The 24,840-nt window shown below is 33.3% G+C and overlaps 1 protein-coding gene and 1 long non-coding RNA gene across 4 annotated transcripts; both read left to right on the top strand.

The window, feature by feature from the left end:
* The first annotated feature begins 525 nt into the window (after nucleotides 1-525).
* LOC112287497 (U-box domain-containing protein 1) lies at nucleotides 526-2,854 on the top strand. The gene has a single exon (XM_024530535.3). The coding sequence runs from the start codon at nucleotides 756-758 to the stop codon at nucleotides 2,844-2,846; it is 2,091 nt and encodes a 696-aa protein (XP_024386303.1). The 5' UTR covers nucleotides 526-755; the 3' UTR covers nucleotides 2,847-2,854.
* Nucleotides 2,855-22,108: 19,254 nt separating this feature from the next.
* Nucleotides 22,109-24,351, top strand: LOC149988205 (uncharacterized). Of its 3 annotated transcripts, XR_016504983.1 has the most exons (3): nucleotides 22,109-23,505; nucleotides 23,787-23,860; nucleotides 24,047-24,351. It is a non-coding gene; the product is annotated as an uncharacterized LOC149988205 (long non-coding RNA). The 3 variants fall into 3 exon arrangements; XR_016504982.1 differs by having other exon boundaries at nucleotides 22,109-23,855; XR_016504981.1 differs by having other exon boundaries at nucleotides 22,109-23,860.
* Nucleotides 24,352-24,840: the final 489 nt, after the last annotated feature.

Here is a 24,840-nt window from a genome sequence, read left to right as displayed (position 1 = left end):
GGAGGGATCTAATTTTTTATTGGAATAAAATAAATCAAAGAAATATGTTGAGGAGGTGACAATGGCAGTGGCAAAAATTGTGCTGACATTAACAATATCCTCTCTCTCTCTCTCTCTCTCTCTCTCTCTCTATATATATATATATATATATATATATAAGAGTTGCCTAAAAATTAGGGGCCTCACTGTGCCTCATTCAACCAAGTGGTCTTAGTTTTCAAAATAAAAATGTAACAAATTTCAAACAACCTTACAGTCTCAAAATGACTTCATGTTTAAAATATCAATGATAGATTCTTTCTTGAGAATTTACGAATTCAATATCCACGTATACCGACCACTATACGTCTGTACATACTTAGAGGTCAATTATTCCACAGTAGCAAGTCCGAATTGGAGCCACGCCGAAGACCACGCAAAATTTGAGTCCACCGAAACACGGCATCCGTTATTGCCAACGAAAGGCGGCTCGGTTGTAAGTGCAGCGCGTTGACGGTGCAAGTCAGACCGAAGTCACTCTCGCCTTGAAATGCTTGGAAGTCCCTAACTCTTCCTCATAACAACTAAGGACTTGTGGACAGGATTGAGAAGGTTAAGACCGTGCGGAAAGAGTTGGACAGTTGATATACCCCTGGAAGTGGTGAGAAGCAGCAGAACGCATTTTGTGAAAAGACAATAGGGTGAAGGAAAGGAAAAACAAAGTATATCGATAGGAAGTTGTGTTGAGTTTTGCGGTAGAGAAGACGGTGTTGGGTATGGCACACCTTGCGCCTGTGCAGATCGTGAGGAAGAAGCGGCTGATGCTACCATTGCCTCCCCCAGCGACTCCCTCCGCGAAGAGTTTATTGAAAGCACTGATCAGCCTGACGAAGGTTGTGTCGTCATGTGGGAAACCGAAGGCATGTCAAAGCCGGAACGTCTCGAACATTGTTCGGAGAGTCGAGCTGTTGGCGGCTCTTTTCGAGGAGATTAGAGAATCTCGCAGCCCTATTCCCCCATCTGCTGTGGTAGGTTTCCAAGAGTTACACCGATTGGTGCAGAGGATCTACATACTGCTCGAGGAGTGCAGAGAGATGAGCGTGTTTTGGTTGCTTATGGAGCAAGAGGAATACAATCAATACTTTTATGAGCTCACGCAGACTTTTGGAAGTGTACTGAGTTCCATGCCTTTGGAGCTTCTGGATCTGTCAGAGGAAGCAATGGAACAAACCCTGCTAGTTCGTGCACAAGTGCTCCGAGCACGCCTCGCGCTGAATCCCGTCGAAGTTCAACTGCGTGAAAATGCCATCAATATGCTTCAGATGGTGGAGAGGAACGAGATCCCTCGACTATCTCAACTGGGATCTCTCTTCAACAAGCTACAGTTGCTGAACGCTACAGACTGTGAGACGGAGATCCATCGCTTAGAAGATATTAGCATGCAAGAAAACAGAAAGGACGATGAAAAGACACAGCATGGGATTGCCGGGTTAATCAGCTTCGTGCGATACGGGAAGTATGTGCTTCACTCGGCAGACCTTGACGAAGTTGATGACGAATCTTCTCAAGTAAGCTCAAGAAACAGTCGAAGAGAAGGGTTGGATGAGGTTTCCACCAGCAGGCCAGGTGAAGACGCTGCGATGGTCGGCCCTCCAGTTGAGTTCCTTTGTCCGATTACCCTTGACCTCATGCGAGACCCCGTGATTGTTACAACTGGGCAGACGTATGACAGGACATCAATTACTAGGTGGATTCAAGAAGGCCACTCCACATGCCCAAAGACGAGTCAGAAGCTTGATCGGAACAAACTAATTTCAAATCATGCATTGAAGAGCTTGATTTCACAGTGGTGTGAAGACCACGACGTTCCATACGAAAACGGAACTCTTAAAGCTGGTAAAAAAGTGGCTGGTATTCAACACGTGCACAGTACCCGAGTTGGCCTTGGGGCTATGAGGCTCACTGCAACATTCTTGATCGAGAAACTAGCTACTGGTAACGTGTATGTGCAGAAGCATGTTGCCCGTGAGCTTCACCTGCTTTCAAAAAGTGGAGCGGACGGTAGGATCTCCATTGCAGAAGCTGGGGGTGTTCCCCTTCTTCTTCCCCTCCTATCATCCTCCGATGCTAAAACTCAAGAACACGCCATCACAACTTTGCTGAATCTTTCCCTTGTCAAAGAAAACAGTAAAAAGATCGTTGCAGCTGGTTCATTGGAACGCATCATTGAGGTTTTGAAATCAGGTCATACGATGGAAGCACGAGAAAACGCTGCTGCAACATTGTTTTCTATATCTGTTAGTGATGAGTTTAAAGTGGAGATCGGAAGCACGTTTGGTGCAATTCCATCTTTGATCACACTACTTCGGGACGGAAGCATGCAAAGAGGGAAGAAAGATGCTGTAACCGCATTGTTCAACTTGGCTGTCTACCATGGCAACAAAGCCAAGATTATTAAGGCAGGTGCGGTGCCGTTGCTTGTTGTTCACTTGTCGGACCAATCATCCTCTATAGCTGAAACGTGTGCGGCAGTCCTAACTTTGCTCGCAACCTCCCCAGATGCCATTGATGCAATACACAACGCGGCTTCCATCTCTGAGTTCCTTCCCCTACTGCGAAATGGCTCGCCTAAAGGACGCGAAAACCTCGCCTCGATACTGTTGTCTATGTGCCTCAGTGGTGACCAAAAGGTCATCGACGATATCTTTCTCCATCTTAAGGACATTGTCCCAATTCTTCACAGCTTGCTCCTGTCTGGAACACCACGGGCAAAGCGCAAAGCTGCTTCTCTGCTTAAGCTCCTCAGCAGCTTGAACCCTGCTGAAGTCAAGCGCTGCTTCTCAGGAGTTCGACTAACAGCACACTGAGTCATCAGCGCTGTGTTACAAAAATTCCTCGAAACTCCTTGTACCAAATAAAGACGCCGTAAATACATTTTAGTGGAAAAAATTCACAGCATGTTCATTGTAATTAGTTCATACAGCATTATTTTCACATTAATTAGTATAATTATACTGACGGAAGCAGCCATTATGAGGGTTCGTAGATAGACAAGTACAGATTTCAGCAGACCACGCGATTCTGAGCATGGAAAGGAAAGCCAAGGGAAATAAAGAGAGTTCAGTTGAGTAGGTACATTTTTTCGGCACCTAGCGCAGACACGGACATGGATGTCCTGAGTTGTATTCTTCCTGTACGAAATCTCAGAACGTTCCTCCTCTTAGCTGTACATACAACACACGATCTCGGAAGTCATACACTGTGTCTAACAAAGTCTTCATGCTACAACACTACATCGGTGCGACGGCATCAGAGGCGGCGCGAAAAAACCGCGTGTGGAGGACCGAACCCTCTTTGAATTCAAACCATGCGACCCACATTCATCTGAAGCGCATCGACTTCGTTGCTTCCAGTCGGCATTCATCCACTCGTCTATCCATCCACATTTACGTTCATCCATTTTATTCATCCATAAATACAACCTTCCATTTCTCATTTGATAGTGTTAAAAATAAGCTTGGAAAGATTCATGTATCTAAATTACAAGGAAGCTTAATTATATGACTGAGGCTTAATAAAAATAAATAAAAATAAACTTTCTTATTGGGCCAAGACAAAGAAGTCTTCCCATTAGCCAAAAACATATGTTGCTCTTTCACAATGTCAAAATATATGTTGTCATTTCTTGTTGTATGTTGATTTTTCATAATGCACTTCTTCTAATACAATCAAGATTTTTTTATCTTGAAAATTATACAACAAAAAATACCATAATAAATGTAATTTATTTTAAAAATTTATTGAATTAGTTATTTTAACTATTGAAGTAAATAGAAATTGCCTTTGCCAATAATACTAAAGAAATGTAAATATTTCCATGTTCTTTAATATTTTTATTAATATTATTATTTCTTTTATTTCTTTGGGCTGACATTTCTTTAGGAGTTGTTGATTTTTGACTTTGAAAATTAAAATACAACTTTTTTGTATCCAATAGCACATGTTTCTACTAACTAACTAATTATATATATATATATGTATATATATATATATATATATATACACTTACATACACATATTTATCCATATTGGTGTGAACTACAATAAAAAAATAAAAATTTATTTGTCTATTTATTTTGGTTGTCATAACAAAGAAATTAAAATAATGTAATATTTTAAGTTTATATTCTAACTTGATGTTGTAACACTGAGGGTTTTTTCCTCATCAGTAATGCCTAATTTTAATGTATTCAAAATAAATGTAGCTACAATAAGAATATATGAGTGGTTTATTTGGTCACTAGCTCATGAGCAAGATGATTCTTTCATGATCTTTAATGGCATCAAGAATTACTAAATATTAATTTAAATAAAAGTGATTTTTTATTTGATTGCATCAAATAAAATTTTATGGAATGAAAATAATTTAAAATTAAATATTTTTTCATAAATTCATTATTAAATTTAATATTATAACAAGTCTTAAAATCAACATGGTTTTAAATTCATTTATTTTTACAATAAAATAAACAAATACTTTTAATACGGTTTTTTTGTTTAAAATATATATTTTGAAACTTATGTTGGTCTTTACACAATTGATCAGAAATACTTTAAATTATTCATGGTAATAATATTTTTTAAATCAATACAACATCATTACTCTATTGAGTATTTTTTAAGGTTTTTGATATTTTTACATAGTAGATATTCTATTGTATCATTTCTATTTGTGTATATTGAAAGTTTCAAATAAAACTTTGTTTTAAAAATGCATCAATTCATTTTAAATTCAAATTTGACTTTTGTGCATTTGAATGAATGACCAATCAAAGGTAGTATTACTCTACAACAATATAAGCATATCAATATTTTTAGAACCACAAACATTAAATTTTAAAATTTAATCAGTTAATTAATTATAATAAATAAATCATTAAAATTTTAAACTTTATGATCTTTGTGTCACAAATACATATATTTATTCTAATATTTATCAATATGATTAAGTAGAAGTAGATAAAAATAGATTTATTCCATAATATCTTTTAGAGAAGCTTTCTAAAAGCTTCATAGATGTTGTGTTCATTTAAAATATGTTTGTTGTTAATTGGTAGATTAGAAACTTGGTCAACAAGTTAATAATATGTCACATGTTTTAGTAGCTTGTGTCATACTACTAATATGGCACATATATAAAAAACTTTTCTTGCAAGTTAAGATATGAGTCTTGCAAAGTCAACATATTTTAGAGGTTCTATAGAACATTGCTACATAGCTCTTAGTTAAATAATATATATGGAACCAAGAGTGAAGCCTTTTTATTCTTATCAATGCTTTTCTAGTCCTTAGTTTTGTTTCAAGTCTTTCTAATCTTTTGTCTTTAGCAATAGCCATTCTAACTTAATACTATATTATCTTTGAGTGATTTTTTAATTCTTTTGAATGACAAAAGAGCATATTGAAGTTTTATTTTTTCAAGATTCATGTCTTTGATAATTTGGTAAGGATGCTAATTTACTATTTTTGTTATGTGTGAGGCCAAATTTCACCACTTGATGAAACCTATGCCACACAACAAGTCTAAGAGGTGGAATTAGAGAGCTCCCAATTGTGTAATTGTTAGATTAATTTAAATCTTTATATTAAAAATTTAATTATTTTTAGGCCTTCTAAGCAATGATTATCAACACTGAATTAACATATTAAATGAAATTTACTATGCAAACACAATAAAAATAATTAACTAAGTTATTACTATTAATTGACCATAAGAATAAAAACTTAAGTTTGAATTAAAAGCTAAGTTAAAAGTTAAGTTAAAAAAATTTACAATTAAAAATTAAGATTAAAAATTTAAGTTAAAAGTTAAAATTAAAAGTTTAAGTAAAAAAATAAGTGAAAAGTTAAAATTCAAAGTTAAAGTTAAAAAGTTAAAAGTTAAAAGTTAAAGTTAAAATTTAAAAGTTAAAAGTTAAAAGTTAAAGTTAAAATTTAAAATGAGAATATTAAAGGTTAAAAGTTAAAGTTAAAATTTATTAGCCAAAAAGTGAAATGTGGAGCTTACAAGTCACTGTGAAGACGAGAGTAAAAATAAAGTGAGAGAGGTAAAAGCGAAGGTACCTTGACAACACGTAAGGATTAAAGGCAGTGACCCCTTTCTACTCCAAAATTTGCCAAAATTTTTAATCGGCTTCAATATGAATGATTCTTAGCTTGTTGCAAGGCTGACTTAAAGGCGCTTTTGATCCAACAATCCTTGTTGCAATCTAATGATCCAGTCGTGAGAATTCCTCCTTTGAAGTTGAGTGATCCAAACTGCCACGATGACCAACCCTCTTCACTTAGAAATTCACTAAAAATTCAGATTGTTTTTAAATTCAACAAAACTTGTGCCTTTTAGAGCTTAGCTTATAAATCTTGATGATCTCAAAATTTCAAATAAATTCAATCACTACGCACTGAGAAATACCTTTCCAAACTTGATTGATTCAAACTGCAAAGGCAGTCGACTCCCTCAAACTCAGAAATTCACCAAAAATTCCTTCTTCTTCCAAATTAAGCAAGTCTTATCTTCTTAGAAAACTAACAACAAAGGCTACAATTATTCAGAATCTCACATTGAAACAATGGAAATTGAGTGACTGATTGAAGAAAATCCGAGTCCCTTAAAACCTTTGAGATATTTGAAAGTCCAAGGAGATATCTACCTCAATGAAATATATTTTAAAACTTAATGACCATCCATCACAATTCAAAATCCATACAAACACAATCACAAGGTTCACAATGAGAATTAAAATGTAATTAAAATTAAGATTAGGATTTCGGCCAAATTTTGGCATGGCTCCGCCCTTCACTCAAAAGAGGAGAGAGAGAGGGCTTGGAAAACCATACCTCTCTCATAAAATTGAATGGAGGCTCATAGAAGGGTGGCTACACTTCCACCCTTGATTTTTAAGATCCCTAATCTAGATCTATGGCCTTCATTCATTCAAGAGCCAATCTCGTTACCAAGGCTGATGGCTCTTGTAAGTGGTCAAGAAAGTATTTTTTTTGTAAATCTAACTTCACTATTGTGTTCAAAACACTTTTTTAAGCTAGTACCGACTACTCACATGCCTCAATCCATGTTCAATTATAATTTTCATGGAAGTTTTTACTTACAAGGATCTTGGCAATTTTTGTGAAATTCTTCAAAATGAGAATTTCATTGCTTTTCTTGTATTTTGAAGGAGAAGTTGCTGATCTTGTTTTCTTCACTCCACGAGGTAAATCCAGTGCCACCATTGCATTAAAAAGACTCACATTAAGTAAAAGAGCCACCATGCCGCTTGAATTTGTCAAATTTGGAAGAAAATTCAAAATTACCATTGCTAACTTCTTTAAATCTTTTAGAGAATTATAATTCCAACTCCTAAATCATGTGAATGATTATAGATGCACTCATAGGCTTTTAGTCAACCCTTATAGTAATGACTAATAACCTCTAAATTATTAAATTAACTAAGTTGCTATTCTAATTTTCTAACTCTTATCATTTTAGTCCAATTAACCTAATTCAATGAATTAGGCTATGATTTATACGATCAAGGATTGTAATCCTAAAAAATTCTATAAAACTGAATTCCACTTATATAAATCCTAATCTAACATGTTTAATTAGGATTCATAAAATGCATAATATTATCATAAAATAGGAAAATAACAAAAATTTAAATTTTAGAGCATAATTGTGAGCTTATATTATGTTTTAGAAATGAGGGAATTATTCCACTTCTATTGTTGTATTTTGAAGGTTACAAATTATCTACTTTTAAACAAATAATTTAATTTTCTAACACTAATTTTTTCTTTTAAAAAAAATATATATCTTTCTTTGTAGAAATTTTTATTTGATATTAGAAGTTATAGATTACCCTCTTCTAATTTGACTTGTGGATTTGTTAGGTTATTTGAAATAGAAGGAAAAATCATGGATATTATTCTTGGTAGAAGTGAGAATAGATTTGCAACTATTATAGATCTTCACAAACTTGCCAACATTTTTAGGGTGGAAATTTCAGGCATCACCAATGCCAACTATGGAAATACTAATCCTATGCCTGTAGAAGAAGTTCAAAGTCTATGTCAAGAAGTTGAAAGAAGCAAGTAGATCAACCTCACAACCAAATCCAAGAAATTTTGCTTCTACAAGTATGATAGGGATAAGGATTAGTATGCCCAAGAAATTTGATGGAACAAGATCAAAATTTTAAAGATTTCTATAAAAAAATCAAATTCTATCTTAGATTGCATTTCTTCCAATATCTTAATGAATTTACTCAAGTTGGATTTATGGATGCACTTTTATCTAGAAGTACTCTCTCTTAGTTTACATCTTTGATGGAAAAAGATTCTTTACTCTTTTATGATTTGAATTCATTCCTAAAGGTATTTACGGCCATATTTAGAGCAAATAATTGAGAAATAATAGCAAAGATTAAGTTCTTAACTTCACAACAAAGATCATAGTCAACTACCATATATATTTTTGAATTCCAAAATCTTGCTTATGACATGGACTAAAATCACAAAGCCCTTATTAATCAATTTTTATATAGGTTTAAGAATAATGTCAAAGATTTATTATTAACAATGCCAAAAGGAGAATCTATGAAATAATTTATTGCTCAAGCCATTGCATACAAAAATCGATTATTTGAAAGGTGTCAAGGGAAAAGATTTGGCTAGAGATAAATAAGTCAAGTATCGATAGCAATTTCTAAGTTTTTACAAACTTATTCATCAAGACCAAAACCAATACAAATTAATACAATATACTTTAAATTCTTCACAAAGAAAGAAAAGAGGGTTTATGCTTATATTATAGAAAAACTAAGTACACTACTCAATATTATCCAAAGAAGTAATGTAATCACAAAATAAAGAGAACGATTGCCAAAGAAGATAATGTATCAAAAAATGAGTTTTTTCAACTATAATAGAGACTATGTGGCTGGAATTATGTGCAATATCTAGTAAAGGTCCTATTTTTTTTAAAATATTTTACTTTTATTTATAGTAGATATATGTTTAGGACCTAAAAATCACAAAGTCTTTATATTATTAGATTCAAGAGCCTCAATTTGTTTTATAGACAAAGGCATTGTCAAAAAATAAGAAATATCTTTACTTAAGAAAACTAAATCTATACATATAGAAGTCATAGATGGTCGTTTATTTTCTTATGAAGATGTTATTTATAACATTTTTCCTTTAGATGTAATAATTAAAGATCACAATATTATACTAATATTTAATAATATTAGATCTCATTTTAGTTCAATTATTTTAGAATTATTATGGTTAAAAAAATACAATCCTCAAATAGATTGGATTTCTTATAACCTTAATATTTTTGGTAGTTTAATCCAAAATCTTATTAGTAAAGTAGAAATATATAAATTTAGTATATTTAAATCCTTACTAGTAGAAACGAGAGCTTTCATGCATGCTGCAAAAGAAGGATCATCTTTTAATATGTATACCACATTCATTTTTGATGGTAGAAAGACTTCAAGTGATATTCCAAATTAGTATTAAGATTTTTAGGATGTTTTTGAAAAGAAGAATGTAGATATTTTTTTAAAGCATTGACCTTATGATTATTTAATTGATTTTTAAGAAGGAGCTCAATTACTATTTGGACTAATCTATAGCTTATTACACAATGAGTTGGCTGCATTAAATGAGTAAATTGATAAAAATTTGGCTAAGAACTTGTCACGACCATAATCATGTAAGCTAATAATTACATATAGAAATAGGTAGAAGTAAGTAAAAGTATATAAAAGTAAGTTAATTCTATAATATTTAATATGGAAGCTTTCTACAAACTTCTTAGATGCTGCTTTGACTTCATAGGTGTCTTTAATTGACTTTTTGGATTAGAAACGTGGTCAACAAGTTGGCCATGTGCCACACATGTTGTTATCTTGAAGATCAAGCTAACTATGTGGCCCACACGTAGAAAAACTTGCCTTGTAAGTCAAGGCATGTGTCCTACAAAGTCAATACATATTGGAGGTCCTATAGAACGTCGCCACGTTGCCCCTAGTTAGATAGTATATATAGAGACAAGACTGAAGGCTTCTTCACTCTTGTCAACTCCTTTCTTGCTTCTAGTCTAGTTTCAAGGGTCTCTAGTTTTCTTGTCTTTTGGCAATAGCCATTCCAGTTCCTCTTTCAATATATATACTTGTTTATATATATTTTGTTACCTCTCTTTGAGTGAAGGCTCACTTGTCTGAATTATTTTTTCATCGAGTTCTTGTCCTTGACAGATTGACAAGAGTACACCTACAATATCAGAGCTTTGTCTAATCTTGATTAAGAGTGGATTACCCCTTTTTTTTTGATAAGATATAAGCGTATTAGAAGTTGCGGATTACCCTCTTCTAAACTGATATTGTCTTTAGTATTTTCTTTGTCCGCAAGTCCTCTCTTCTATTTGTCTTGAGTGATATTAGACATCTTCTCTCTTCTAAGTGTTATCATGGCAGAACTTCTTGAACTGAAGAGTGCAATGGCACAAATGCAAGAGCAATTGAGGGAGTTAATGCTTGCAATGCATCAACTCAATTTACCACCACAAGGAGCAACAAGATTGGCAGGAAGTGAAGATATAGAAATGGTTGGAGCTGCTTCAACATCTGTACCAAATCATGTCCTTTTTCCTATGGTAGAACGCCCTTCAAATGTTAGAGAACCAAGAATTGCCCTACCCGAGAAGTTTGATGGCACCAGATCCAAGTTTCGAGGATTTATCAATCAAGTGCAACTTGTGATTGAACTTCAACCCCAAAGCTATCCAACTCCAGGATCACAAGTTAGATTCATTGGTACGCTTCTTTCAGGTTCGGCACTATCGTGGTTTTCATCTTTTCTTGAACGACGAGATCCAATATTGGATAATCTAGAGGCTTTTTTGGTGGAGTTTCGATCCATGTATGGAGAACATAATGCAATTCGTATTGCAACCAGTAAGATTCATATTTTACGACAAGGCAATCGATCAGTAATGTTATATGCTTCACAATTTCGACAACTTGCAACTGATATCAAGTGAGATGATGCTGCACTTATTAGCCAATTTTTCTACGGATTACAATATGAGGTAAAAAAATTAATGCTCAACTTACTTGATCCTCAAACATTGAGTCAAGCAATTGACTTTGCTGTGAAGTGCGACAATCGTCTTTTTGAATTTCGATCTCACAACCGTACAAGTGGACCTCAACGTTACTATAATTCAATGGCAACACCAACACGTGTTCAACACATACATTCGGAAGTAGAGGATATGCAAATTGATGCAGTACGTTTCAAACCTCTTACTGAGCAAGAAAAGACTCGTCGTCATCAAGAAGGATTATGTTTATATTGTGGAGAACCAAAGCACACTGCTCAACATTGTCCAAAGAAATGACACAATCACAAAATGAGGAGTATGGCTGTGAAAGAAGATAATATGTCGAAAAACGAGTTTGTCCAGCTACAATAGGGACCGTGCGGCTGGAACCTTGCACAACATCTAGTAAAGGTCCTATTCTCTCCTCAGAGCCCTCTCCTTGTTTTACATTAAATGTTATTATAGGACCTAAACATTACAAAGTCTCTGCCTTGTTAGATTCAGGAGCCTCAGCGTGTTTTTTAGATGAAGAATTTACTAAAAGACATAGCATATCTTTAGTAAAGAAAACTAAACCTGTTCATGTAGAAGTCATAGATGGTTGTCCATTGTCTTCTGGAGATATTACTCATGAAACCCTTCCTATAGAAGTAATAATCAATGGTCATAATAGTTTTGTAGTATTTAATATCATTAGATCTCCCTCTAATCTAGTCATTTTAGGTTTATTGTGGTTAGAAAAATACAACCCTCAAATAGACTGGATTTCCCGAACTCTTACTTTCTCTAAAAGTATAACTAACATTATAGTTAAACAAGTAGAGAGTCATAAGTCCAGTTCAATTAAACCCGTATTTATAGGTGCAAAAGCTTTCTTGCATGCTGCTATGAAAGAATCACTGTACATTATTTATGCTACACCCGTTTCTACTGGTGAAAAGACTTCAAGTGGCATTCCAAGCCAATATCAAGAATTTCAAGATGTATTTGAAAAAAAAAATGCGGATATACTCCCGGAACATCGTCCCTATGATTGCTCAATTGACCTTCAAGAAGGAGCACAACCACCATTCGGACCAATCTATAGTTTATCACAAAATGAGTTGGCTGAACTCAACAATTATATTGAAGAAAATCTAGCCAAGAATTTCATACGCCATTCTAAATCTCCGGCACGAGCTCCAATTCTATTTGTGAAGAAAAAAGATGGATCATTGCGGATGTGTGTTGATTATCGAGGACTCAACAAGATTACCATCAAAAACAGGTATCCACTACCTTTAATATCCGGACTTCTTGATCAGTTGAATCAAGCTAAGATCTATACAAAAATAGATCTTCGAGGAGCATACAATCTAGTACGCATCAAAGAAGGAGATGAATGGAAGACTGCGTTTCGAACTAGGTATGGACATTTTGAATACAACGTCATGCCTTTTGGACTTACAAATGCACCAGCAGCTTTTCAACATCTAATGAATAATATTTTTCGAGAGTTTTTGGATGATTTTGTAGTATGTTATCTAGACAATATCTTGATCTATTCTAAGAATCCAAAAGAACACGAACTTCATGTTCGTCATGTGTTACAAAAATTAAGAGATGCAGGACTCTATGCCAAGATAGAAAAGTATGTATTCCACACTACTCAAGTCGATTTCTTAGGTTACATCATTTCAAATGATGGAATTATGATGGATCCTAAGAAAGTTCAAACTATTATAGACTGGAAGATCCCAAAAACGGTAAGAGATGTCCAATGTTTTTTGGGATTTTCCAACTACTATCGGATCTTCATCAAAGACTTCTCTCGAGTTGCAGCTCCACTTACACGTTTGACTTGTAAAGACAAACTCCAATGGAATCAAGAAGCGGAAGTTGCTTTTGAATCTTTAAAGACAGCGTTTGTTTCTGCACCAATCTTGTATCGTGTTGATTTTTCCAAAGCATTTTTTATGGAAACAGATGCATCGGACTTTGCTTTGGGTGCGGTTTTATCACAAATGGGAACAGATGACAAACTTCATCCAGTAGCCTTTCATTCAAGAAAATTCTCAGCAGCAGAAATCAATTATGAGATCCACGACAAAGAACTTCTTGCAATTGTGGATTCTTTCCAAAAATGGCATCATTATCTAGAAGGCGCTTCTAATCTAGTCACTGTGTATACGGATCACAAGAACCTCGAATATTTTATGTCAACACGTGTATTAAATCGTCGCCAAGCTCGTTGGAGCATGTCTTTATCAAGATTCGAGTTCATCATCACTGATCGGCCAGGAAAACAACAAGGTTTATCCGATGCCTTGTCTAGACGTTCTTATCTTGCACCAAAAGAAGGAGATGCAGCTTTTGAGCAACAAAGAATGGTTCTCTTGAAGCCGGAACAATTTTATCTTCGAGCAATAATATCAACATTGACTGTTGATTTAACTTTTCTTAAGCAAGTCCAGTTAAGTATGTCTTCAGACCCTCTTGTTCATGATATCAAGAACAATTCTTCTAAATCTCATGATCCATCTAAATTTGAATTCAAGAACAACCTACTCTATTTCGAAGGACGCCTATATGTTCCAGAAGGAGAAACACGTTTACGTGTTCTTCAAGCTCGTCACGACTTCCCAGCAGCAGGACATTTCGAATATAATAAGACTTTGGAGCTGATATCTAGGGATTTTTGGTGGCTTCATATGTGGAAGGTAGTTAAAGATTTTGTACAATCATGTGATGTTTGCTCAAGATCAAAAATCCCTCGTCATCGACCTTTTGGACTTCTTCAGCCATTACCCATTCCAGAACAACTATGGTCTTCTGTTTCTATGGACTTCATCACGGATCTTCCAATCTCAGGTTCTTATGACTCTATATTCGTGATAGTAGATCATTTTACCAAGATGGCACATTTTGTACCATGTACAAAATCTATCACAGGTGAAGAAACAGCTAAGCTCTTTCTTGACAATATCTATCGCTATCATGGATTACCTAAGGATATTATATCAGATAGGGGAACTCAATTTATATCAAGATTTTGGTGGACTCTTTTCAAGATTCTTAAAGTGGATATAAAACTATCTTCGGCATTCCATCCTCAAACTGATGGACAAACGGAGCATGTTAATCAAGTTTTGGAGCAATATTTAAGATGTACCATTAATTACCAACAAGATGATTGGAAAACTCTTTTGCCATTGGCAGAGTTTGCTTACAATAACACGGTACACTCTTCTACAAAACAAACACCTTTCTTTGCTAATTATGGTTATCATCCACGACTTGATACTTTTGACTTTTCAAAAGTTGATAATCCTGCTGCGAAAGATTTGGCAATTCATTTATCAAAGTTACATGCAACGATGAAGGTGCAGTTAAAAGAGGCTCAAGAACAACAAAAGGCCAATGCGGATGTCTATCGAAAGGAACAACCATCATTCATCTTGGGTGATAAGGTATGGCTACTTCGTCGCAATATCAAGACCACTCGTCCTTGTGACAAGTTGGACTATCGAAGGCTTACACCATTTTCTATTTCTGCACAAATCAATCCAGTTGCATATCGTTTAGATCTACCATAGTCAATGAAAATCCATCTAATATTCCACGTGTCTCTTCTTGAACCATACAAGACAGTGGACATACCAAGAAGACGACAAGTTCCACCTCATCCTATAGAAGTGGACAATAATGAAGAGTTTGAAGTAGAAGAAATCTTAGATTCAAGGCGGCGCCGAAATAAATTAGAATATCTTGTCCATTGGCGCGGATATGGTATTAGTGAACGCACATGGGAGCCAATAAAGAATCTTGCAAATGCAGCAAAGGCGGTGGAGGCTTTTCATCGACGACATCCATCAAAATCAAGATGAAAACCTTCTTCAAAAAAGAAACAACATCTAGGCAAGATAACATTCTACTTTCAATTCTTGTTCGTAGCTTCGTTGTAGTAGTGGCGCTCAAGAGATGGAGAACCAACAACCAACACATTCAACTCAAGAGCCTTTATTTGCTAACCTGCCAGAAAAGACATTACGATTGTCACAACCTTCAAGACGACGCAATCGAGATGAAGATCTTCAAGAACGACATGTTCTTCCTCGAATAGATGGTGAGATACAACGCGTTTGGTATCACGATTTGGGAAGGGACTCCCGATGTTTGGTGATTTTGCTAGAGGTAGGAACAACTCCTGATGGTGTTCCAAATACTCTATTCGAATGAAGGTACAAAGGCCTCAACAATGATCAAATAACTGGGTGGTCTTCCCGCCCTAGTATGGGACACTACCGATGGTTGAGAGGCCCTATCAATCATCTTCGAAGAGAACACAGATCAGAGTATGTGGCGAATACAATTCGTCGCATCATAGATTTTCTCAACATATGATGACCGCTCCTCGTGGAACTCGTCTCTAGAAGGGGGGGTAATGTCACGGCCATAATCATGTAAGCTAATAATTACATATAGAAATAGGTAGAAATAAGTAAAAGTAGATAAAAGTAAGTTAATTCTATAATATTTAATATGGAAGCTTCCTAAAAACTTCTTAGATGCTGCTTTAACTTCATAGGTGTCTTTAATTGACTTTTTGGATTAGAAACGTGGTCAACAAGTTAGCCATGTGCCACACATGTTGTTAGCTTGAGGATCAAGCTAATTATGTGGCCCACATGTAGAAAAACTTGCCTTGTAAGTCAAGGCATGTGTCCTACAAAGTCAACACATATTGGAGGTCCTATAGAACGTCGCCACGTAGCCCCTAGTTAGATAGTATATATAGAGACAAGAGTGAAGGCTTCTTCACTCTTGTCAACTCCTTTCTTGCTTCTAGTCTAGTTTCAAGGGTCTCTAGTTTTCTTGTCTTTTGGTAATAGCCATTCCAGTTTCTCTTTCAATATATATACTTGTTTATATATATTTTGTTACCTCTCTTTGAGTGAAGGCTCACTTGTCTGAATTGTTTTTTCATCGAGTTCATGTCCTTGACAGAACTTCCAATAAGAGCTCTTTTCTTATTTTTGGAATATATATATATATATATATATATATGGATCTTTGTAGATATGTATAGACTATCAAGGACTTAACAAGATTACCATCAAAAATAGATATCTACTACCACTAATTTCAAGACTTCTAGACCAACTCAATCATGCAAAGATTTATACAAAAATGGATCTATAAGGAGCATACAACTTGATCTATATCTAAAAAAGAGATGAATGAAATATTAGTTTTTAAATTAAGTATAGAAATTTTGAATATAATGTCATGCCTTTTGGAATCATAAATGTACCAGTTGCTTTTCAATATCTCATGAATGATATTTTTTTAGTGATTTTATTATCACTTATTTAAATGACATTCTAATCTACTCTAAGAATACAAAAAAATATGAATTTTATGTTTGTTATGTATTAAAAAAACTTAGAGATGCAAGATTATATGCAAAGTTGAAAAAGTATATATTCTACATTACTCAAGTTGACTTTTTAAGATACATCATTTCCAATGAGTGACTAATAATAGATCCAAAGAAGGTCTAGATTATCATGGATTAGAAGATTCGAAAAACATTGAAAGATATTTAATATTTTTTTCAAATTGCAACTCTTCTTATACATTTAATATGTAAAGATAAACTTAAGAATAATAAAGAAATTGAAGCATCTTTTGAAGCTTTGAAGATACCATTTATTTTTGCACCAATTTTATATTGCATCAATACTTTCAAGACATTCTTCATAAAAATAGATGCATCAAACTTTGCTATACATGTTGTTTTGTCATAAATAAGAATTTAGAATATGTATCATATATCCACTAATCTCCAATTTCAACTTTGCAGTTTCAACATTAGAATTTAATGCACTAGGAGTGCCTTACAATTCTATAAGAAGGTCTCTAGAATTATTCTAAATTTCTTATTTATGATATTGAGAATAATTCTTCTAAGTTTCATAATACTTCCAAGTTTGAGTTTAAAAATAATCTACTCTATTTTGAAGAATGATTATATTTTTCAAAAAATAAAGCACAATTATAAGTTTTTTAAGCTCGTCATGACTTTCTAACAATTGGACATTTTGGATACAATAAAACTTTAGATGTAATATCAAGAGATTTTTTATGGCTTCAAATATGGAATGTAATTAAAATCTTTCTATAATCATGTGATATTTTTTTAAGATCAAAAACTTATTGTCATTGACCTTATGGACTTTTTCAACCATTATCTATTCTAAAACAACCATAGTCTTTTGTTTCTGTGGATTTTATTACAAATCTTTCAATCTCAAGTTTTTATGATTTTATATTCATGATAGTAGATTGTTTTACCAAAATGGCATATTTTGTACTATATACAAAATCTATCATAGATAAAAAAAAAAAGTAGCTAAGTTTTTTTCTTGACAATATGTATTCTTATCATAGATTCTTCAAAGATATTATATTGGATAGAAGGACTCAATTTGTATGAAGATTTTGGAAAATCTTTTCTAAAATTTTAAAGGTATATATAAAGCTCTATTTGATTTCAAAGCAATAGAAAAAAAATAGATAAATCAAATTCTAAAATAATATTTGAGGTATACTATCAAGTATCATTAAATTTATTGGACTACTGTTTTGCCATTAGCAGAGTTTGTATACAATAATTTGGTATATTCTTCTACTCAATAAATATATTTTTTATCAATTATGGTTATCATTCACGACTTAATATTTTTGACTTTTCAAAAGTTAATTATCTTACGAAAAAAAAAATATATGAATTATTTGTTAAAGCTACATGCAACAATGAAGGCTCAGTTAAAAGAAGCTCAAGAACAAAAAAAGGTCAATAAAGATGCTTATCACAAGAACAACTATAATTCATGGTAAATGATAAGATATGACTACTTTGTTGCAACATCAAGACTACTTGTCATTGTGATAAGTTGGACTATTATAAGCTTGGATCTTTTTTATTTGTAAACAAGTCAATCCTATCACTTATTGATTACATATTTTGGAGTCTATAAAGATTCATCTTGTATTCCATACATTTTTTTTTTGAGCCATATAAAACATTGAATATCTCAAAAAGAAGAAAAATACCACCTCTTCCTATAAAAGTAAATAATAATTAAGAATTTGAGGTAGAAGAAGTCTTAGATTCAAGGCGGCACCAAAATAAGTTGGAATATCTTGTTCATTGGCAATAATATGATACTAGTAAATGTACATGGAAGTTAGCAAAGAATCTTGTAAATGCAACAAAGAGGGTTCATGCTTTTCATCAATAACATCCATCAAAATTAAGATGAAGAATAAAAAAATAATAATAATAAAAAAAATCTATAAAAAAAAAAAAAAAAAAAAAAAAAAAAATCTAAAAAAGTTAACATTCTTTTTTTACTCTTATTTGTGTATTTGTGATGTTAAAGAGATGAAGAATCAACAACCAATAGATTCAATTTAAGAATTATGATTTATTCACTTACTAACAAGACATTGTAATTATCACAACCTTCAAGACAATATAATCAAAATGAAGATCTTCAAGTACAACATATATTTCCTTAAATAAATGGAAAGATATAACATATTTAATATCACAACTTTGGAAGAAAGTTAGAATGTTTGGTGATTTTATTAGAGGTAGAAACAACTCTTGATGGTGTTCCAAATGTTTTATTTAAAAGAAGTTATGAACGCCTTAACAATGATCAAATAATAAGGTGGTCTTTTTACCTTAATATGGGATACTATTGATGGCTAAGAGGACCTATCAACCATCTTCAAAGAGAACAAAGATTAGAGTATGTCGTAAATATAATTTGTTGCATCTTGAATTTCTTCAACATAGGATAATTGCTCTTTATGGAACTTGTCTCTAGAAGGAGATTAATATAATGGACATATATATTTATTCTAATATTTATCTATATGATTAAATAGAAGTAAGTAAAAATAGATTTATTTCATAATATCTTCTAGATGAGCTTCTTAAAAGCTTCATAGATATTGTTTTGATTTTACATATGTTTGTAATTGATTGGTAGATTAAAAACTTGGTCAATAAGTTAACAATGTGCCACATGTATTAATAGCTTGTAAAACAAGCTAACTATGTGGTACACATATAGAAAATTTGTCTTACAAGTTAAGATATGTATCTTATAAAGTCAACATGTTTTGGAGGTCCTATAGAATATTGCCACATAGCTCTTACTTAGATAGTATATATAGATGTAAGAGTGAAGCCTTCTTCATTCTTGTCAATGCCTTTCTAAGCTTTAGTCTTGTTTCAAGACTTTCTAATCTTCTTAGCTTTGACAATAGCCATTTTAATTTAATGCTATATCATCTTTGAATGATCTCTTATTTCTTTTGAATGACAAAAGAGTGTATTGAAGATTTCTTTCTTTGAGATTTATATCTTTGATACTTTGTTGTGTAATATATAAATTATATATTAAAATATTTTAAGATAGTAAGATGTAAATAAAAATTAAATAAAAATTGTGATAAACATACATATTTACTTCAATAAATACCTATATGATTAAGTAGAAGTATATATAAGTAGATTAATTTCATAATATCTTCTAGAAAAACTTCTTAGAAGCTTTATAGATGTTGCTTTGACTTTACAAAGGTTTGTAGTTAATTGGCAAGCTAAAAACTTTTTCAATAAATTAGCCATGTATTATATGTATTAATAGCTTATAGATTAAGCTAATTATGTGGCTTACATATAAAAAACCTGCCTTGCAAGTTAAGACATGTATCTAGCAAAGGTAACACATATTAGAGGTCTTATTGCATATTATCATGTAGCTTCTAGTTAGATAGTATATATGGAGGCAAGAATGAAGCCTTCTTTACCCTTATCAATACCTTTTTAATCCTTAGTCTTGTTTCAAGACTTTGTAGTCTTCTTTTCTTTGAAAATAGCCATTCTAGTTTAATATATTACCATCTTTGAGTAATTTCTTGGTCTTTTTGAGCGATACAAGAATGTATTGAGGTTTCTTTTTTTCAAGATTCATGACATTAACAAAAGTGCACAAAATATTAAATCATATTTTTATTATAAAAAATAAATTAATGGACTAATAAAAAATATTAATAAGTGATTCCTATCATTTGATTTCTATTAATTTTATATTATAATTTTAAATTATTTATAAAATAAATGAGGTTTTTTTTTTGTAATTTATATATCAAAGCATGAAACTATTTATTTTTATTTTAAAAAAGATATCTTAAAATTTAATATGTATTGCTAATGTCATGACATTTTTTACAATTGCCACCACAATTAATCATCCACTTAATATATTTTTTAATTCTAATAAAAAACTATATTTTATCAAATAATTTAAAAATATTAAATAAATAAAATTTTATTGATTTTAGATGTATTCAATAAAGATGGCATGTGATGGCCATGGAGTTGTAGTAGCAATAGTAAAAAATTATAGCAGCATTAGCAATATCTAATATACATTTTTTTTTTAAATGTCTCTTATATAAAACAAATCAAAGAGAGAAAATTTAATAAGATAAATAAGAAAAGACAAAAACCATCTCTAATTTGCTACATACCTCATTTTTTCAAATCAAAAGTAAAGTAAAACTTGAGTTCACATAGTCTTAATAGAACCATGGTTTCTAATTAATATTATATTGTAGGTAGAAATCTACCAACTACTTCATGGAATAAAATATGTTTAGGGCAAGTCGTTTGATAAAATTGTAATAGAAACCTTTTTAATAAGAAACCTTTCTTCTTTGCACATTTCTTATAATTTACAATAGATTCTTGATTCAACAACTAATGGTTGTATAACACAATTGTTGTACGTAGGTTTGTAAGGAGTAAGACTGGTGTGTGGTTGAAAAGAAAGTAAAATCTATAAAGATTTTGCTAATAGATGTGGAATTGATGTAGTACTTAGTTAGAAATGAAAGAGTTTGAAGATAGGTAGTAATGTAAGATTGATGTAATATAATTTGATAGAATAGCATAGGCAAGGCGATAATGTTGTAAAGTAGAAAGCGAAGCTTGTGGCTTGCGACAAAGTATTTGATCTATTGACTACAATAGTAGGATAGATCTTACAAGAAGGAAGAAAAGAAGACAATAACAAGATGAAGCAGAGTGATAAGGAAGATATAAAGGAAGAAATAGATCTTAGTATGGATTTTGTAAGGCCAAGTTTAGAGAGTTAGAAAAGGTTGATATTAGGAAATAAATCTTAGACAAGTAGAAGTGGATGGATGCAAGTTAAGATTGTGGAACATATGAGATGGATTAGGAATGTGTCTGCCTAAGGCAGTAGCAATAAAAAGAATGCACAAGTTGTGTTGTGTGGATCCTATTATAAGAAGAAAAGTAAACAAGTATGGTGAAGAATATGCTCATAAATGAGAATAATATGTTGGTTCTTGCCTCGATACTCAATTTTTCTTTTGTGATGTATTCTGAACTTGACCAAATTCATTGTGTAATAAATTGGCTTCAATGTTTGGATTATTGCATGTTTCTAGAAGGACATGCCTTCTTGTTATTTTTATCCCTAATTAAACTAATTTTATGACAATGACATAGATTCAACTAATCTATATAATAAAGAAGCTAAGTTATAAGATGAAAATGCCTTCTAATTGACCAAAATCAAAGATATTGTTTACTGGTAAAAAGCCTTACATAACTTTTAGAATGACTTCTAATTTACTATTAGCAAACACTTTTTTTGTGTCAACAACATGAATTTTTACTAGTGTTTTAATAAAAATATATATATGTATCTCAAAATATATAATTTTAAACTTTTGTAAACATAGTTTCAAAACTCTTGAAACAAATAACCGAAAGGTTGAAACATATTCTACACATATCACCAGACTTAGAAAACACATTGCATTCACACCACGAGGATATTTTTGAGAAGGTGTTGAGCTCACACTACGAAGATATTTTCGTGACATGTATTAGACGCCACATGAATGCGGAGGCGACGTAAGAAGAAGCCGCTGCCGACAGCTGCTCGTCTTTGGATTTCAAGTTTTCGCTTCAGCATTTGGTTCTGCTGTGTAGACATTCCTCCGTTTCATTCACATATTTGGCCTGGGTCGTTTTGATTCGTGGGCCGAAATGCGGGTGCGAGGTTGTGAAGAAGTCGAGATGTTAAAAGAGATGGTCGGATCGGCGGATCCAAAGAATGTTTTAGCGTTTCCTGTGGATGCAGAGCTCCATTCATGTTTAGATGCATTGTCGTGTTGCTTTCACGGAGGACGACAGGTGGCTTGAGTGGAGATTTTGTACCGATGACTGCCTCGAACCTATCACGGCCTGTCCTGGCCTGAATTGTGAGGATTCAACAGGCACAGACTAACTGTGTGGAAGTAGAAATCGAGTTGATATTCATGTTCAGTTTCTTTACAATGCCCCCATGTCTTTCGTGTTATGTAAGTACAATGTGTTAACTTTAGAGGTTGTATGAAGCACGCAATTCTGCTTGCCAGTTCTAATCTCTTTGTTGCCAAGATTTGCAGACCCATTTTAGTCACACGGCCCTGTCGTCATTCCTCAATCACCACCATAGCCAAGTGTCAAAAACGCTCTTTAGTAGTAGAGTCATCCAAGCGCCGGAATTGATTTCTCTTAGTTATTAAAATTTGGGCTTTGTCTCCATTTCAAATGCACGTTCTGTTGGATTTTCAGGGCGTAGCGCTGCACTATGGTAATTTAGAGGTTCTTGAATGAGTTTCCAACGTTCGTTGATCACCTGGAACAGAGTCTTCAAGGCTAAACATCGTCAGGCCGCAAGTTCTTCGCAAGCGGGTTGATCTCACCGGTCCTGGGCTTCCCCCCCCAAAATTCATTCGGAAGGATCCAAGCTTATATTTGGAATTGAGATATTGCGGATGTCCTGAAGTTGCATGAAGAATTGTTTGTGTTTGAATGCTAAGGGGTTAGAAATTACTGATACGCCCTGTTTTTAATGGGCAGTTTAATTACATCAACTCGTTTTATGATGGACCATATAGTTTATAGAACTTGAAATGTGGTTGAAGATCGATTCAGGGTTAAGGTGCTTAATTTTGGCTGCTAGCGACTTATTTATGCTAAAATTCTCAGGCTCTTTTAGAATAAACGTTCACGGAATAGCAGCAGGCGGGATCCTCGAGAAATACATCAGCTACTCAATTGATGTCTAGCTCATTACCTGTCGTGCTTGTGGTTGCAGGAAAAGGATGTTGGAGATATCAGAAAGTTGATGCTGGCAATTCACCAGGAAAGTTCGTGGAGTTGCAGTACCACCAAGCTTAGCTATTCAGGCCCAGTTATCATTTAGCGGGTCAATACACTGACAGCGTGTCTTTCTTTCTAGCAGCAAACTTAGACTCTTAAACCTTGCTTTTTAACCTATGTTTTGATCTTCCAGAACTTTTCTTGATGATTTTCTGAATTTTATGCTGACAGCCGTTTCGCACATAAGAACGGGAAGTCTCTTAAAGCAGCTACTTGAGGATAAGCCTGTAAACTACCAAAAGAGTGCTCTATACTTTGTGATGTTTCATTTCCAGAACATCATCTGAAAGATCTGTTACTGATATTTACGCTCAATCTTCATAACAGGACTTGGAGAAGAAGAAACCAGTGATTCTCACACGAGATTTGATTTGAATTCATTTACAAGGCCCTGCTGTAAGGTTTACAAATGTTTCCCCTCTCGTGTTCTTGCGGCTTTGCATCTAAGGTTATTGCACTCAAACAGTTTGAATCTTTTTCTTCCATCTACTAGAAAAAATAAAGTCAGTAAGGCATCCGAAATAAACTTTGTGTGGCATCTTGGAGTTAAGCTGATCAATAGCTGATACACTGGATGTTTTATTCAGGGTAACAAGAGGGTTCATAGAAGAACAGGAATCGTTGATAACGAATTTTCAACGAATCGTTGATAACACATTTTGGAAGTAACACAAAAATGCTGTCTCTTAAACAGGCTGGGGTCATCGCACAGCAGCTCGACCGAAAAGTAAAATTATTGATTTGTAGCTTGCATGCTCTTTCTGTATACTTCGGATTCAGGTCTTCTTCAACTTGTACTACTTTCGGTTCAAAGTGGTGTGATTAATCTAAACACTGAGTTGGATTAATTATGCGCTTCCAATCTTGATTACAAATTTTGCACTTCAGCTAACTCGAAGCAGTGTACGTATCATGCATTTCAAGAGTTATATTATCAATAACAGATAAATGTTGATTATCCTCTATTTTAACATTGAGTTTGTGAGTTAGCCACAACGAGATGAGGTTTGCATGAAAATGATTTTGAAATTCATTAGTATAATCCAACCTACAGCATGAAAGATCTTACATCAATCGTAGGGATAAGTCACCAAGATTTTAAGAGTAGGTTGAACCTTCTGAACGAGTTTTGAAGTCTGCTGGAGCTGGAAGAATTACGTCCACAATCACAATTGGCACGTTTACAGCCTCGAAGCTTCCTGATTATAGCACGGAGGCAGATCGCGTAAACATGAACACAAGCAACTTGATCCGAGAATTCAGTGAATTTCATTTGGAAAATCCATGGGCTATATTATCTCTGTTCTTGCTCTAGCAGATCACTAGTTCTAAGCTACCATAAACAGTGTTATAATGTAAATAATGGCTAGGTTGAATGTGC

Source organism: Physcomitrium patens, chromosome 10, assembly GCF_059467195.1.
Source record: "Physcomitrium patens ecotype Gransden chromosome 10, ASM5946719v1, whole genome shotgun sequence".
NCBI classification, from domain to species: Eukaryota; Viridiplantae; Streptophyta; class Bryopsida; order Funariales; family Funariaceae; genus Physcomitrium; species Physcomitrium patens.
Note: the sequence above shows the minus strand (reverse complement) of the source record. Positions and strands in the feature narration are given on the sequence as shown.

Excerpts from the sequence above, each read along its gene's own strand:
- LOC112287497 (XM_024530535.3), top strand. The coding sequence starts at position 756 with ATGGCACACCTTGCGCCTGTGCAGATCGTGAGGAAGAAGCGGCTGATG.